Consider the following 17674-nt stretch of genomic DNA (forward strand, 5'->3'; position numbering starts at 1 on the left):
CAGACTGGACTCAGAGGAAAGAATCTCTGAGCTAGAGGATATTTCAATAGAATCCTTAAAAACTGAAAAGTGAAGAGAACAAAGACAAAAAACAGAACAGAACATCCAAGGACTGCGGAACAATTACAAAAGGTGTAACATACACATGTTGGGAATACTGTACTTCTTTTAATGAGACCTAATGACCGTACACATTTTTTGACAGTCACATCACAGTGTTGACTCAGATTGTGCTGTCAACTAAATGCCTCACAGTCTTTTTCCTTCTTGCTGCTGCTGTTACTCCTCCTACCTCCTGGACCCATTCATATACCCTCTACCTGTAATTGGTTTGTCTTCTACTTTATATTCAGTGCAGCATCATATGCCAAAATATGGTAAGGACCTAGTGTACAGTATCTTAGTAGAAACATATCTAAAAACTAACTTTGACCTGTTACTTAGCATTCTCGGAATAGTTGCACTAGTAAAGACTAATTCATAATCATTTTTGCTTAAGCAGCCAGGCATTATTTGTTCTCTGCTTTAATGGCTGTAATGAAAGACATCATTTATGTCTTACGTTGCATAAGTCCATGACTACTTTATTCTCACAATATGGCAGTCTACTTTCTCTGTCCAAGAAAAAGGTGAACTTAATTTGAAGTGATTTATCCTTATTAATTTCTGCTGGTTGTTTTATGGTGCTCTGCATTTTGACTATGATATGTCTACATTTGGATTTTCCTTTTATTTATCCTGCTTGAATTTATTGAGCTTCCTGAATCTGAAGACTAATGTTTTTTATCAGTTTTGGAAAATTCTCAGACACTATTATCTCCATTTCATTCTATTTTCTCTTTCTGCAATTCCACTTATACATGTGGTGGACCTTCTCGCTCTGTCTTCCATGTCTTTTAATCTCCCATAGTTGTTGTTGTTTTTCTCTCTGTGTTTTGCATCCTGTGTTATGCGTGTTTTCAGATATGCGTGTTTTTAGTGAGCTAAGCTATGCATTTTTTCAGATATGCGTGTTTTTAGTGAGCTAAGCTATGCATTTAAAGTTTGGGGTTTTTTTTTTTTAATGTACTTTATTCAGCACTCCTAGGTATTTGTAAGGGAGTTTTTGGGTTTTACCTGGTATGCTGCCTTACTGGAATTGGAAATCTCATTTGTTTTCCATATTGAGTTAATATCATTTTGTAAAGTTGGATTATGGAATAGACATATGGCTAAAGACCAAATTTCTGCCACAACAGATTTACTCCACTTCTGTCAAATATCAGCTAAGCCAAGTTCTTGCTGTGAAATAACATGTTTGATTCAGAACTTATTACTTGGTGTTTAGAGAGAATGACAATATCACCTATGGTTGTCATGGATATTTTATGATTTGGTGCAGGATTTACTCTTTAGTCTGTTTTGGAAAAGACAATAAGATTTTCTAAGAGTTGAAGGAGGTCTTGCAAAGATTAATGACAATCTATATCAAACGTCTCAACTTTTTATTTAAAAATAAATGTGATCTTCCATATGAAAGGAGTAAGATTGTAAGTCTAAAGGCCAGATGCAGGTGCATTTAAATTCTTCCTTCTTTTCCAATTTCAGTGTACTTATGGATAGGGATTGTGTACTTATGGATAGGGATTATAGTCTTTCTTTTCCTTCATATTGATGTAACAATATAAAGGACATGTGGAACATTATCTCTCATATTAAATTTTATCTCCTGATAGATGCTTCCAGGATCACTTAGTTAAAATAATATAGGTTCTCTGTTAATCTTCCTCTTAGAAATTATATATATATATATATATATATATATACACATTTCCTTGTTGACTTATTTACTCCTTAACTTCTCAACTAGACTATAATGAATGAAAATAAGCAATTCCATTCCAAGTGTTTAGTGACCAGAATTAAGGTATAAGAATTTTGTAATTTTTAGAGTTTTTTTCTACTGTTATATTTCTTATTTTCATAGTATATGATATTTAATCCAAGCAGTACATCAAACAGAAAAACTTATCGGTAAGCTTTTGAAGTCTATGCATCCATGAGAAAAATGGAAGGGTTTGCCTTTTTGATTTCTTTAATTAGCCTGAGGTCTCATTTTGTCGGTAATTGATTCTGTAAATAGTAAGAATAGAAGTAGTGTTGGTGCTGGAGAGGAAAATGATAATGATAATAATAGAAGAAGCAAACTCATGTAGAGCACATATTTGGGCCAAGTACCATGTTAAGTACACTAAGTAATTTCCATGGAATCATGTTTCCTCCTTACAACCTTACTTTTATTCTCATTTTAAGATGAGAAAACAGACTTAGATTGGTTAACTTAGTTGTCTAACACCATACTGCTAATAATAGGTAGAACAGTTTGAACACACAAATCAGGGGTTCCATGATTTAATTTGTTTTTTTATTTCCTGTATATATTTTCAAAATTAATGTATAAACTATAGCATATTGAAATACTTTCCTGATACATGTTTAACTTGCATCTCTGCTCCTGCTGATGATACCATACTACAAATCGTGCCATACATTTTTAGTTTTAATACTTATGATGGGCTTTTATTACAGCTATTTTATGATTTCATCAACAGCCAAGCTGTTGTTTCATTACAAACAGATTCGGTATCTTTGTGATTAAAGCGACAGACTAAAAACCATGAAGGCTGTACTGTTTGGCTTGCAATCATTTCCATGTGTTATGAATTCTTATCAGATGTTGGGAAATAGCAGGCTTAAGCTAACTGCAAGTACTACCTCCATGGTCCAAGAAGCAGTGATCTGTAATGGACATGTGCTTAGCCGTCAGCTTGCTTAACAAAGTCTCTAAGCAAATTCATTTACCATCGTATGTATTAAGGAGATATGTATACATAGTCCATTTCATTTTTGTAGATTAAAGTTCTCTTCAAAAGCATGTCAAATACTCAGGTCTTGATAACTTTACCTTTTTTTTTTTGAAGGTGAATGTTAGAGGAGGTCAGTGTTTGAGTTCACCACCCTTATATTAAGATAATATTTCTCATGCCATAAGAAAAAAGAACAGATATAACTCAAAATTTTCCTAAGGCACATTCCTGGAAACTGGAGAAAATGAGAAAAGCATCTGGGAAAAAATAAAAACTGACTGAAAATCATGCAGGATACTTGTCACTGACATTTTAAATCCTCAATCTCAAGTTGAAAAGCTGTACGATTAAAAAAAAATTTGCAAGATTTTTAACTTTTATAAAGTACTATAAACAGTCCGATAAAAATATAAATATACTGTAGGTATAAAAACTTTCCTGCATAGTTACTTATTCATAGTGTCTTCTGTTGTTCAGCTTAAAAATAAGATACTCAAGTCTAAATGTACTTTTCATTCAGTGGGTAGTAAGCACATTAAGTGAAAAACTGCATAAAGAATTAGGATGTCTGTATCATATTTACAGTATTGTTACTGACTTAGGCAATATTGAAAAAAAACAGTTACCATCTCTATACTTCAACTTCTTTGTGTCTAAGGTGAAGACTATATTCAGCATCTCACCATTTCCTTAGATTATGGACCTTAAGATCCTAAATCCAGAGGACTTGAAATAGAATGATCTACATAGTATAATCACTTTTTACATTTATAATTGTGATTATGCATTTCAGAAATATTAATTTACACCTTCCTCAGACTATTCTTAGGTGATGATAAAACTGAGGCAAAGGAGGATTAATTGCTTTCCTGTGGCCATATAATGATGTTGGGTCTAGGTGTTCTGATAAACATGTCTCCTTTTTTTATACAAAAGTTGTATTTACTCTTTTGGAATGGACATTGGCCATAAGAAGATAAAACAACCCATCAATGAGATTAGAGTATGCATCTTTAATAGTATAGTAACTAGTATCATTTTCCTTAAAATGATTGATTTTTATTTAAAGTTTTAATTCTTTAAATTGCTTATGTAATTTAATAGTCATGAGTTGGTTGTAGTATATTTTATTTAAAAAAAAAAAAAACTGGGCTTCCCTGGTGGCGCAGTGGTTGAGTGTCCGCCTGCCGATGCAGGGGACGCGGGTTCGTGCCCCGGTCCGGGAAGATCCCACATGCCGCGGAGCGGCTGGGCCCGTGAGCCATGGCCGCTGAGCCTGCGCGTCCAGAGCCTGTGCTCCGCAACGGGAGAGGCCACAACAATGAGAGGCCCGCGTACTGCAAAAAAAAAAAAAAAAAACTGCCTTCTAAGCACCTAATAGTGCTCTGAACTCATTTTAATCCTTAATCATTAATTATAATAATAGGCTGAATATAGTCAGAATTTACAGATGAGAAAACTGAGGTACCGTGAGCTTGACAACTTTGCCCCAAAACTGTGCTCTAGTGCCATTTTCTCCATGAAGCCTTGAAAAATGAGGAAGACTTTAGTTGGCAGTAATAGGGAGAAAAGACAATTTTAGGTAATGGAAATGGCATGAACAAAGGCGTATATGTGCTGAAGCTCAAAGTTTGCCGCAGTAAGTATGACTAGTGTGTTTTGGCTGAAATTTAGAGTAACCATAGAGGATCTGTGATAGATAAAGTTGAAAAAGCAGTTTGAAGGTAGCTCGTAAGAGGGACTTGAATGCTTGGGAAAGAAATTAGTGCACAATTCAGTAGGACTTAGGGAGTTAAAAAGATTAGGGAGTAGAATTGTAGGATTTGGCCTAAGTGTGCAAAATGAATGGAAGAAAGGTCAGACCAGAAGCACGTAGACCAAGTAGGAGACTGTGGTCATAGTGAAGTCACGAAAGCCTAAACAGCTGTCACTAACCACAGAGAGGAAGAGACTTTGTAAAGGAGGAAGAATGTGGCTACTAAACAGCTGTAGAGAGTAAGAGAGCAATACTAGAAGATGGGCCTGACAACCAGCGTTCTGGTGGCTTATCAAAGAAAGGAGAGAGAAAATGAGGTGGTGTTTTTTGAGTAGTCAAAATGATCAATCTGACTTTTAAAATGGTAAATTTGTGGATTTGTGGGATACTAATTGAAGTATCCATCTGGCGGTTGGAAATGTGAATTTAAGCTTGAAAGTGGAAATGTGTAAAGAGCATAGGCTAACGATCTTGCTTTTACACTTTGACTGCATTATACTTTTACACTGCATTAAGAAAATAGAATTGAAATCCTGAACATGGATGAAATTTCTAAAGAAGAGAAGAAAAAAAGAGAGGGTTGAGACTAGGCTACTAAGAAGCACCTAAATTTGAGAAGCAGGAGGTGGAAGAGTAAAAGCCAGTGGAAACAGAGAAAGAATATCCAAAAGGTAGAACGAGATCAGGCATGGCACTAGGTCTGAGGTCGCAAAAGGTTAGAGGTCAGGGGTCAACAAAGCTGGATTCTTCTGAAGGTCTAAGTTATGATCTAAAGGGAAACCATTGAAGTTTGTGAAGAAGGTACTTCTTCTAGGACATCAGTTTAAGGAATGTGTGGGTTACAGGTAAGGTATTAAAATAGGTGGATAGTGGATACAAGAGCCATTGAGAAATTGGTTGTAAAAAAAAAAAGAAATGGACGCTCAAAGATGTGGAAAAAACGGAAGGACCACATTCTCACCTGGGATCCTCACAAATACCTAGCATTTAGACTTTACCCCAGGCTCTCTTCCTAGCTCTATCTTTTGTTTCTATTCTCCTTTAAATCATCTGTGCTATAGCATAATGTTTTAACGTGCACCCTATGTTTTATCATCTCCCGTCTTTAAGACACACTGCTTGGATGCCTTTCATTGTATCTCCTCTTGGCCAACTTCTACTCATCTTTCGGGGTCCTCTTCAAATGCCTCCTCTATGAAGCCGTCCCTTATTTAGTGTATAGTATTCTTTCCTCAGAATTTCAAAATGCTTCAGTCATTTCTTTGTCATGGCAGTTATTGCTTTCTATTATGTACTGTTGTTATTATTTATGTACATGATTTATCTCTCTCCTTGGAATTTAGGCTCCTTGGAGACTTTCTCAAGGTTTCAGTTATACCATGATGAAAAGAGCATAGACTTAGAATTCAGACAATCTCATTTTCAGTTTCTAGCTCTTTCACTTTCTGATAGATTGTGTGACTTCAGGCTTAGTATTTAAGCTCTGTAAGCCTCAGCCTTCCTCCCTATAAAATGCCTATATCTCAGGTTATTGAGAAGATTAAGTGGTAAGGAGGTAACTGATTTAAAGAACCTAGCAAAGTTAGATTCCTTTCCCTCCTTATTCATCTTGATTTCTGTGTCATCACTCAGAATGGTACAGTACGGATATTAGAGGCTCCAGAAACTGCTGAATGAATTAGTAATTTCTTTGCTATTACTAAGTATATAAAGGCTACTATAGTTTCTAGGCTCCTGATATTTTATTGGGATGATGTTTTTAAGGAATTCTTTTTTTCGTTGGAACAGAGTATACTACAGATTTACCAGATTAAAAATATATACAATGCAGAATTATTTGATGGATAATGGTGATGTCATACAAACCATGTTAAAATTCAAATGAATCCAAATTAGAGACCTACCTATTAGGAAAAAATTAATTAGCTTAGAGTTAATAGTAGCCTATAGAAGCTATTTCTTTTACCATACAAGTAGAAACTAGGCTTTGAGGGAGCCAAAAAGATGCTGCCTAGACTCAAGCAAGCCCATAGTTTGTATGATTGCTTTGTAAGCAGTATAAGGTGACATATACTCCAGGCTTACAATTTTCATTCGCATTTTAACAGATTCAAATATATTCTATTACCAATGGATAAAATTATATTCCAGAGAATGTAAGATTGGGAACCCTAAAACTAGACTGTGATCTAAAGACTAGGTTAAAAACTTGCACTTCATTCCAAGAGTTATGGATTCCACAAGTACTACCAAATGGTGTTGTTTGAATAATCTGAAAGATTTTGACGATGTTGTAAATTTTTAATTACTTGAAAAATTCAGTATAATGAAAACATACTTTAATAATCTGTAAAGACCTAAACCTTCTCTGTCTCACTTTGTCTTTTTTGAGTTCTTATTCATCATTGTTCAGTTTGTATATTATTATGGCTAATTCAATAGTGTATCTAAATCTTTTACTATTTAAGGATAGATTTTTAGAAGCTGGCATTACACATTCTTTGCCCTTTTTAAAAATTACGAACAGGGTTGATCTCCATATGGAGTAGAGGTAGGATTCGTTTATAATAAATAATATAATAAGGAAATATTCCTACTTGACAAACAGCCCTTAACTGTAGTACTGTTTCAAACATAAGATCTAAATAATAATAGCCATCATTTGTTGAACATGTATTGAATGCCCAACATTTCAGATACCTTACTCTGATTTTATAGTTGAGGAAGCTGAGTCTCAGAGAAGTTAAAAAATTGTTGTTAGGTCTCCCAGACAATAAGTGATGGAGTTGGCTTTTAAGTCAGGACTTTCTGAACCCTAAGTTAATCATTTTAATGACTGTGCTCTATTGACTCTACAATAGTTATACTCTCATTGCCTCTCATTCTTGGCATACTTCAGATTTCTCTAATAACTAGTTTGTTCAGCCATCATGTAGCATTTCTTCTTCAACTTTCAAAATAACCTTCCCCTCCAGGCCTTAGTCTTCAGAAAATATCATCTGAGTTTCCTGAATTACTTACCAAAGTAAAAATTTTTTAAACTAGTATAATAAAAAGATAAGGGTATTTAGTGGATGAAGCAAAGATGTGGTTGCTATTCTCTGTTTTCACATAACGTCAAGAGATAGGAAGTAATTACATTTATTGGAGAAATAGATCATGAGAGCCTAAACTAGGCATTGATGATGAGAGTCAAGAGGGGCAGTTACATGTGAGAGAGGTTGGAAGATGACATACCTCTACGGTAATTCAGTGAAAGGGAGGGTGAACAGTCCCAGGGGAAGTGCAGAGTTTGGTCATTAGGAGGAAAATGGTTTCACGATCAAATAGGGACTTCAGGAGAAGGGACAGATTTGGCCAGGAAGGAGATGGCTTGGAGTTTTGACATAGAGAGTTTTTAATTCTTGTGACATCTAGCCTCAAGCGTCCATCTGGATCTAAGCCCTTGACATGTGGCTAGTTTGAATTGAGATGTCCTGTAAGTGTTAAATATACACTGCATTTGGAAGAGTTAGTACAAAAAAAAGAATGTAAAATATTAATATTCTCATATTGGTTGCATGTTGAAATAATAATATCTTGGATATTTTGAGTTATTGAGTTAGATAAAATATGTTTTTAAAATTAATTTAACCCATTTCTTTTCACCATTTTTTTTTAATGTGGCTGCTAGGAAACTTAAAATTGTATATGTGTCTTACCTTATATTTCTGTTGGACAGCAGTAGTGTACACAGAGATTTGTAACAGATAGTTAGAAATGTAGGGCAAAATGTCTAGATTTGGAAATAACCCATTATAAAAGTGATAGCTTATGTTATAAGATTAGATAAAAATGCTGGCGTACAGGGTATAGAAATGAGAAAGATGCCAACAATTATAGGATGAGAAGAGAAAGAGTAATTCGGAGGAGAATTAGAGAATCAAGACTCTAAAGTGGTACATAGTCTGTTAGAATTTCAGAAAGAAGTAGTTCTTATCATTGAATGATAGAAAGGCCAAAGAGGAAGAGGAGGACTGAGAAAAGGACATTGAATTTGATTGATATAGAAGGAGTATCAATAGAGTATAAGAAGGATAGATTGCAAGAGATTAAGAAGTTAAGAGGTTGATGAATTAGACTCTGTATACAAACTATTCTTTCAAGCTAGGAGTTCACTTGTAAAGATAGCAATCTCTTGATTGGAGCAGAGTACAGGGAAATTTGAGCCTGCTGTTGGCTGAATGAAAGGATTAATGAAGTAGGAGTGCTTGAAGTTATAAGAAAGAGAAGATAATTTCTATAGTAAGGTCCTAATGCATTGGGTCCCAAACCTGAGTTCATGTTAGAGTCACCTGGGTAATTTGTCACAGGAGCAAATTCCTAGGCAACATCTCACATCTAAAGAAATAATATTTTCTGGAGATGTGTCTCCCCAAACATGTTTTAACAAGTTCTTCTAGGTGATTATGATGTATCCATCAGGCCAAACAAATCAAGAAAATTAAGGGTTCTGGTGAGGACATCAGGGAAATGACTGACCATAGCATCCAGAATGGATAGAGAGACGACTGGGTTAGAATAGACTGGTGGACTGTGAACTACGATTAAGGAGTTGGCTTTCATTATTAAAAGAGTGAGCATAAGTTTAGTAGGAATGAAAGACTGAGAAAGCTAAAAACATAGTGGATTTTGATCAGAGAGGGAAGTTTCAGAATTGAGGACCTTAGAGGCCAAGCTGTGTGTGTTTGATATGGAAAAAAGATGAAAAGAACTGAGTCATGCGCATTGTAAGACCTATCAGTTTGGTGACTCTAACACAGGACAGAAGTAAAAAAGTATGAGATTTGGGGTTTAGGAGGAAGCACTAAAGGCTGAATCAGTAGGGAGCTCTTTAGACTTAGGATTTTGCTAAACCTTGATTATCTTTAGAGAACATTCCAGAATGGGGTGCCTCCTTGGGCTACCGTGTTCTTAGTCTCCATGACCCACTCTAGCTTGTGGAAAATAGAATGGGGGCCTGACATTCACAAATATAAAATGCATAGTTTTAACTATTCACAAGTGACCCTCAGGGTTAATGACATGGGCAGTTAATAATTTTTTCCAAGGCTTGAATTTGAATCTCCTGCCCTAAAAGTGGCCTGTAGAAACCAGTCACTTAACAAGTGACTTGCAGTGAAGCCAACAACTTACATCTCCATTTGCCTTTAATATATGATTGTATTAATTATCAAAATACCTCAGCCTGATAGGTTTCACAGGAGAGGAAATTATTTGGCAAATTGTGATATCAAATGGGTTAAAAATTAATTGCGTTTAAAAAAATTAGCACTGCTCCTAGCATATAATAATTGCTTAATAAGTGGTAGTTATTGGTGCCAGTTAGGAATTCAACAAGTTTTGAAGCCAAATGTTTTTGTGTATGCCCAGGTTTAGTGAATAGTATTTATATTAAAAAGTTTGTTTTGATTTGGAATCTCCATGAATTATTAAACTGAAACTAGAATGTTAAATTTGCAAGTAAATTAGAGGGAGAACAATAGTTCATTTATCACTTACCAACTGTTTGATATATTTGAAGGGAGCTATATTTCACAGTAACTCATATTATATTGCTATTATGAAAATCACAACTTTTAGTATATCCTTTAAGTATGTTTCCATACCACAAATACACATACACAGAAACAAAATTAATTACATTATTCACTTTGTTTTTCTTAGAGATTTAGTGTACCTGACAACTAGATTTAGTTGTTTCTGCTAAACAACTTTCTCTTTCGGTCTATTATATACTTATATAATTGTTTTTGCTTTATAGCGAAGAGCTCAGAAAAGAAGCAAGACAATTAAAGCGGGAACTCTTAGCAGCAAAACAAAAGAAAATGGAAAATGCAGCAAAACAAGCAGAAAAAAGAAGTGAAGGTAAGGGCAGTTATCAAGCTTATATTTTCACTTGGTACTTATTCCCTCTCTCCTGAGTTGAGTTTTGTTGTTGTTGTTTAATGCTTTCTTTGGCCAGTTAGCCAATAAAATTAAGTTTCACTTAGGACTTTTGTCTGAGAAGGAAATTCAATCAAACATGATCGTAACTAGTGTTCCTTAATAAACAGAGTACTTCACATCAAGCAAAACTTAAATGTTACCATAGCACTTATCTAGAAGTACACAGGATAGAATGTCCATTTTTACACTGCATACCCTTTAAAACATTTAAGAAAAGTGTTTAGGCCCTATATATGAGACTTGTATAGACGTTATTCATATGTTGGTTTGAATAGTATTAAATGCAAATTCTTGTTTGTTTTTGGTTTTGCTCTTATGTTTAGGTACAGAAAATCTAAAGTATTGATAAAACTGATCAAAAGCTGATCAAAATAATATCCTGCTTTTTATACAGGTTAAATATTTCTTTATTGTACTGTGATTTTTTTAATAAAGCTCTAGAATAGCTTCAAAAAAGCTTTTTTACTGAAGATCTTTAGTTTAAAACTGTTTCAGCTATAAAACATATAATATTCAATTTCCAAAATAACAGTTGGAACTCTCAAATCTGTCTTCTTTTTACAATAATAAAATACATTGTAGATTCAGTGAACATGATCAGAAATTTGATTGTTACCTTTAATAATGTACACTAAATTTGGCTTAACAAATTTGCTTTGTGCATATATCTTGTGTAGCCTCGTGCTTTTGTAAAGCATGAATATTTTTAACTACTAGGTTCTATAGCAGTCACTGGAGATATATCAAAGCATAAGATGTAATATCTATCCTTAAAGAATACGTATTCCAATACAGAACAGTGGTACAGCATTTGGCCATAGGCATTATTATTTATTTTAAGTAGCACGAGTAATACCACATAACTATCTAAAGCTCATAGTTCTTAGATTATTTGTACCATGTCCCCAGTGACTATTATAGTAAAGGCAGGTACTTGATGTAGAACTTAGAATCACCAAAATATGTTTGAGTGAAACAAATTATTAAAAAGTTAACTCACCAGAATGACACAAATTGTAAACGGAATTTGAAGGAAAGGATAAACTTATATGTGACTAGATCATATGGGTAAAATGTAACCCAGATTAGAAAGAAGCTATATTGGCAGTATTGAGATTTGAAAGAGTACAAGATTTCAAATATTGTATTTGAAAGAATACAGTGAGGATTATTTAATTTTAAGTTTATATATAATTTTCCCAGGGGACTGTTTCTTATAATTAAAAAGCATTTTAAATATATGAAAGTAATTCCTTTTAACTGGAAAGATGTTTTATTTTAATTTTTTATTCATTTTTGAGCTAGTAATTATTATTCTCCCACCCCACCTGAAGAGCCATGATGGACTAGGGCTATGAAGTTGGCAGTAGATGGTTCTTGCCTTCGTACATAGTTCATGATCTACTAGTAGGAGTGAGAGAATTGCAGTAGGAAATTACCGAAATAGAGTTGTATGGTTAAGGCCTGTATTAGACATAAACAGTGCTGTGTTGATTTATTTGTCTGCCTTTGAAATACTTAATACAATTAGGTAAAGAAAGACTTGAATCTTAAAAGAATGATTATTTCTTAACACACATACAAAAAGAAGATTCTTCTGGAGCTTATTTCAGTCTATTTATATGAAAGTTAGCCAGGTTAAAAATCTTTTTATTTCATAATTAGAAAGAGAATTATATATTACTTTTATAGTAATATATATATTACTTTTCTGAATTTAATTTTTCTTATATCATCTAGAAATACCTGGATTTTCCCTAAATCTGAGAGACAGTTAAAATTAACTTCCCCAAAAAAGGGATCATTTGGTTGCTATCATTTTTCTTCTAGTCTCAGAATGGGCCATGTTATTTATTTTTTTATTGTTTTATTTTGAAATAATTTTAGATTTACAGAGAAGTTACAAAAATTGAGAGTTTCCAGATACCTTTAATGTTAAGGTCTTGTGTAACCGTAGTACAATGATCAAAACCAAGCAATTAATATTAACACAGCACTATTACTAACTGCAGACCTTATTAGAATTTCACCAGTTTTCCCACCTGTGCCCTTTGTATGTTCTGTGATTCCTTCCAGAATTCCATATTGCATTTAGTCATCATGTCTCCTTAGTCTCTTCTGATTTGTGACGGTTCCTCAATCCTTTCTTGTCTTTCATGAACTTGACACTGATTAGATATTTTGTAGAACGTCTCAATTGAGTTTGTCTCATGTTTTCTCATGATTAGATTGAGGCTACGCATTTTTGGGAAAGATTGCCACATAAGTGGCATGTCCTTCCCAGTGCACTGTACTGGAGGTAACCAGATGTCTGTTGTCTTTTTATTGGTGATATTACCGTGATCACTTGGTTAAGGTGGTTTCTGCTTAGTTGCTACACTGTTAAGTTACTCTTTTTCCCTTTGAGAATGTAAGTACTGGAGGGGAAGATACTTTGCAACTATACAAATATCCTGTTTCTTTTCAAGCTTCCTCACACTAATTTTAGCATCCATTGATGGATATTGCCTATAGGCAACAGTTATTTACTGTGGTGTTCTAATGGTGACTATTTCCCTGATTAGTACTACTTTTATTACTTGGAATTCTTCACTAAGAAGAATTTACTATTTTTGATACAAATTTTGACAGTAATACTAGGTGTTCATTATATGAAACACTAATGGTTGTATGAATGCTTTGGAATATTAGATTTCAAAGTAAACAGGAAAGTATTAAGACTCAATTTCAGTTACTAGCAGTGAGGTTATTTAAGCCTTAGTGACTCCATTTTCTTATCATAAATCCAGGGATAAAATGCTTTGTGCATCCTTCAAGTTGCTTGTAAGAAGTAAATTAGGTAATGAGAAGACCTTTAATAAATTTACAGTGCTATATAAAAATAGTAATTTTACATTTGTAAGAAAAAATATAGCTATTCATGGTTTCATTTTGTTTCCTATCCAAATCTACAAATTGAAAATATGAATTTTTTAAGCCTATTTTTTAAATTAATTAATTTATTTATTTTTGGCTGCGTTGGGTCTTCGTTGCTGCACGTGGGCTTTCTCTGATTGTGGCGAGCTGGGGCTACTCTTTGTTGTGGTGCGTGGGCTTCTCATTGCGGTGGCTCCTCTTGTTGCAGAGCACGGGCTGTAGGCCCGCGGGCTTCAGTAGTTGTGGCACGTGGGCTCAGTAGTTGTGGCTCGCCGGCTCTAGAGTGCAGATTCAGTATTTGTGGCTCACGGACTTAGTTGCTCCACAGCATGTGGGATCTTCCCAGACCAGGGATTGAACCCGTGTCCCCTGCATTGGTAAGCGGATTCTTAACCACTGTGCTACCAGGGAAGTCCTGAAAATATGAATTTTAATACTATGTTAGAGTTAAAGCCTATAATCAATATGATTACATATAAATATGACATAAATTAAAACCTCAAAATAAGCTTTCCTTAACTGTGTTTTCGCAGTTGCATTTTTATAATCATATTCTTTCTTAAAAGGTATGTGTGCCTGCACTTATGTACATTCTTAAGTAAAGCTTCCAGTAGTATTATTTCCTGATTCTATGAATTAATCTGGCAAGTCTAACACTTGCTGACTACTGCGACTTTATTTTAGAATTTAATGTATTATTCTCACATTAAAAGCACTTGGAAAGAAACCCATAAGTACAAGAAAGCTTTGTGTTCTAATGTCCATGCATTAATTTACCCAGTTTTGTCCTTGCATGAATGGAGGTCTCCCATTTAGCCAGATGCTCTAATAGATGTGATACTTTTTCAGGGCTTCTGTCATCTTAGGAAGTCACCTTTGATCAGGGAGTAATATTCCTTTGGTTTTATAATCTTTATCCAGGGGCTTCCCTGGTGGCGCAGTGGTTGAGTCCGTCTGCCGATGCAGGGGGCACGGGTTTGTGCCCCGGTCCGGGAAGATCCCACATGCCGCGGAGAGGCTAGGCTCGTGAGCCATGGCCGCTGAGCCTGTGCGTCCGGAGCCTGTGCTCGGCAGCGGGAGAGGCCACAACAGTGAGAGGCCCGCGTACCGCAAAAAAAAAAAAAAAAAAAAAAAAAAAAAATCTTTATCCAATTTCCTGGGCTAGAGCCTTAGCCAGATTTGTATAGATAATTAGGAATTTATATTCTGACCATAGTTCTGCTTCTAAGTCTATTCTATTACCTGAGACAAGTTACTTTGAAATCAGGATCCATCTGTTTCTCCATATAGAAATTCTGAGATAAATAAGGTGTGCTATTTAAATTTTTTTAATGTTTTGCTGTATTTGCTCTTTATTAATTCCTTCAGTTCCATTATGACAGATAATAAGATAATTAAAAGTCATTTGAAAGAAAGATTGTTACTTTTACATCAATAAATACTTTGGGCCCCATACAATTAAACAGTCCAAAATAAATTGCCATTTGATATTACCTGATTGTAGAGATAGTGCCGTGAGTATATGCACATGTCCAAACCCATCAAACGGTACACTTTCAAACATGTACAGCTCATTTGTATGCCTGTTATGCCTCAACGAAGCTGCCCCCTAAGAAAGAATATTGATCTACAACCCAGAAACCTCTTAACATCTCTGCCCTAGTATGAAAGCATATACTTATAATTGAGTCAGTGTATTAATCTTTTTAACACCAATGTAGTAAAAAGCTTCTCTATGTAGTAAAAATGTATATGGGACCATCCATTTTTCTCTTCAGTCTTCCCAGTAAAGCTCAAGATCTGCTATTTCTTATATCACAAAGATATTGTCAGATAATAAATATAATTATGCCTCTGTGTATGGAGAAAAGCACTACAAAAATATAACCTCATAATTTCTGCCGTTGCTTTGCCACCTATTTACTTTTTAAAGGCCTCAGATAATGTATAAAGAAGGCTTCAGTAAATGAGAGAAATAGAATGTGAAGGAATACAGCCATTATTATAGTCAAATAATGAGAATTTTTATAGCAGCATGAATTTTATAGCAGCATGAAATTCAAAATTCTAAAATTCAAAAAATTACATTTCTTAGTTGAATACAAAATCTGCAGTAGGTTCTAACATCCCAATTTAAATAAACAAGGAATGTGATGTTTTACTTTAGATACCAGCAATGTCAAAAGAGATGTACTGCAGGACAATCCTGTTTACAGCCTGGGAGTCTCTTTAGTCCCACTGTAAATCATCCAGGCCTGTGCATAGGATTTTTGTAGGGGGTAATAAATTTTGAATAAGATTGATAGTTAATTGGAGATAGTTGGTTTCCTGTGTTGGCTCTGTCAAGTTCTTTAATAAACTATATAATCCTTTTTGTTAAATTATGTCTCTAAGTCCTTTCCAGATTTCTTTAAGTTTCATCATATCAAAACCAGCACCAAACTGAACACAGTCACATAGAGATACAGGTTTGGACTTATTCTCTAATCAGCTCTAGGGAGATAAGGTGTCAGATACTCTTTTCAAAGTTTCAAGCACACAATACCTGCTCTATGACTAGCGCCAGAAATTAGAGGAAGAGCAATCTGAGATTGTAAATCAAGAAACAATTTTAAAGCCTCTTCATGAAACACATCCCTGAGGTGCTTAGTACCTCTCAAATTGCACTGTGCCATTTCAGGTCTCTTCAAACTATCTTTTTAATGCTGGATTAAGTCAGACTAGGGCCTCTCAGGCTTGATAGGTTGTTAAAGTATATAGTTTTTGACTACTTTTCATCTATCTAACATATAATGTTAAACTAGCTTAATCTTGGTTTTTATAAGAAACAGAAACCCTTCTGGAATGTTAGCTCTATGTTGTGCCTAATACCATGTAGAATTAATTCCTCTCTGAGCAAACTGGTCCTGTTTTCCAAAGCAGTTAGCTCTCTTCAGGGAGTCTTAAGTCATCATTTTTTTCCTGGAGGCTGGAAGTATCAGACCTATTTTTCCCGTAGTCTACTCTTAATATATTGCTAACTTTTTTTCTTTTTTTTTTTTTTTTTTTGCGGTACGCGGGCCTCTCACTGTTGTGGCCTCTCCCGTTGCGGAGCACAGGCTCCGGACGCACACTCAGCGGCCATGGCTCACGGGCCCAGCCGCTCCGCAGCATGCGGGATCCTCCCGGGCTGGGACATGAACCCGTGTCCCCTGCATCAGCAGGCAGACTCTCAACCACTGCGCCACCAGGGAAGCCCTATATTGCTAACTTTTAATGTTATTTACATGGAAAAGTGAAAGTATATTTGCCCTTGACTCATAGAAAGCCTCTCAGTCCAGCCATCAATAATACTCTATTTATTCTTACTTTGGGCATGGTGCTAATAAACTGATTATCTGGTTCTAAGTTAAAAACAGATTAAAGAATAATAAAAGTGTGGGACAGTACTCTTTAAAAGGGTAAACTTGATGGTATGTAAAATGTACCTCAAGGATTAGAAAATAAATAAATAAACAAGCAAAAGAAAACCCAGGGCAGGGACTGCCCTGTGGATCTTTCCAGGCTATTATTTTATAGGACTAAAAATAATATAAGCGAGAAAGAAAGCCATGGCTAGGGACATCCATTCAGGTAGCAGTAAGAGGTGATACATGACCACTTGACATTAGGTAAGGAAACACAAGAACATAGTAGTGGAATATTATAGATATATTTGCTGTAGATGATACTTCATTATATTCTGAAAGCAGGTCAGTATTCAAATAATTGATACTCGTTATACTGATCCTGATTCATTAAGAAAAGTCTAGATGTCATTTATTACTATTTAATAAGGCAGAGAATAGGCAATCATTCTAACCTAATTAGTAAAGAAAAAAGTTTTTAATTATTTTAATCAGTTAAAGATAAGATTCTCTTATCTGAAATATGTAATTGTGTGGAACACCTCATTTACTAGAAGTCCTAGGAAAATGAAGCTTCCCTTTGTAGCCAGGACAGTCTCTCAAGTGAAATTTTATTGAATGCATTTTACTACCTTTATGTGCCAGAAAGCATGCTTTATTTTTAACAGTAAGTTTTTCAAAAATATAATTTTTAAAATAATAAAGACTTTTAAAGGGGTATAGCAAGTTTAAAGATGTACATACCCTCACAATTAGACCAAGAATTTAATCTTTTGATACAG

At 34.7% G+C, this 17674-nt stretch overlaps 1 protein-coding gene across 1 annotated transcript in view; it reads left to right on the forward strand.

The window, feature by feature from the left end:
- CWC27 (CWC27 spliceosome associated cyclophilin) overlaps positions 1-17674 on the forward strand; it is a 227522-nt gene that overhangs the window by 103219 nt on the left and 106629 nt on the right. The window contains exon 11 of the mRNA XM_030844133.2: positions 10406-10509. Coding sequence (XP_030699993.1) covers positions 10406-10509 — 104 coding nt within the window. The remainder of the gene's footprint in view (positions 1-10405; positions 10510-17674) is intronic.

The sequence above is a fragment of the Globicephala melas genome, chromosome 3 (assembly GCF_963455315.2).
Source record: "Globicephala melas chromosome 3, mGloMel1.2, whole genome shotgun sequence".
NCBI classification, from domain to species: domain Eukaryota; kingdom Metazoa; phylum Chordata; class Mammalia; order Artiodactyla; family Delphinidae; genus Globicephala; species Globicephala melas.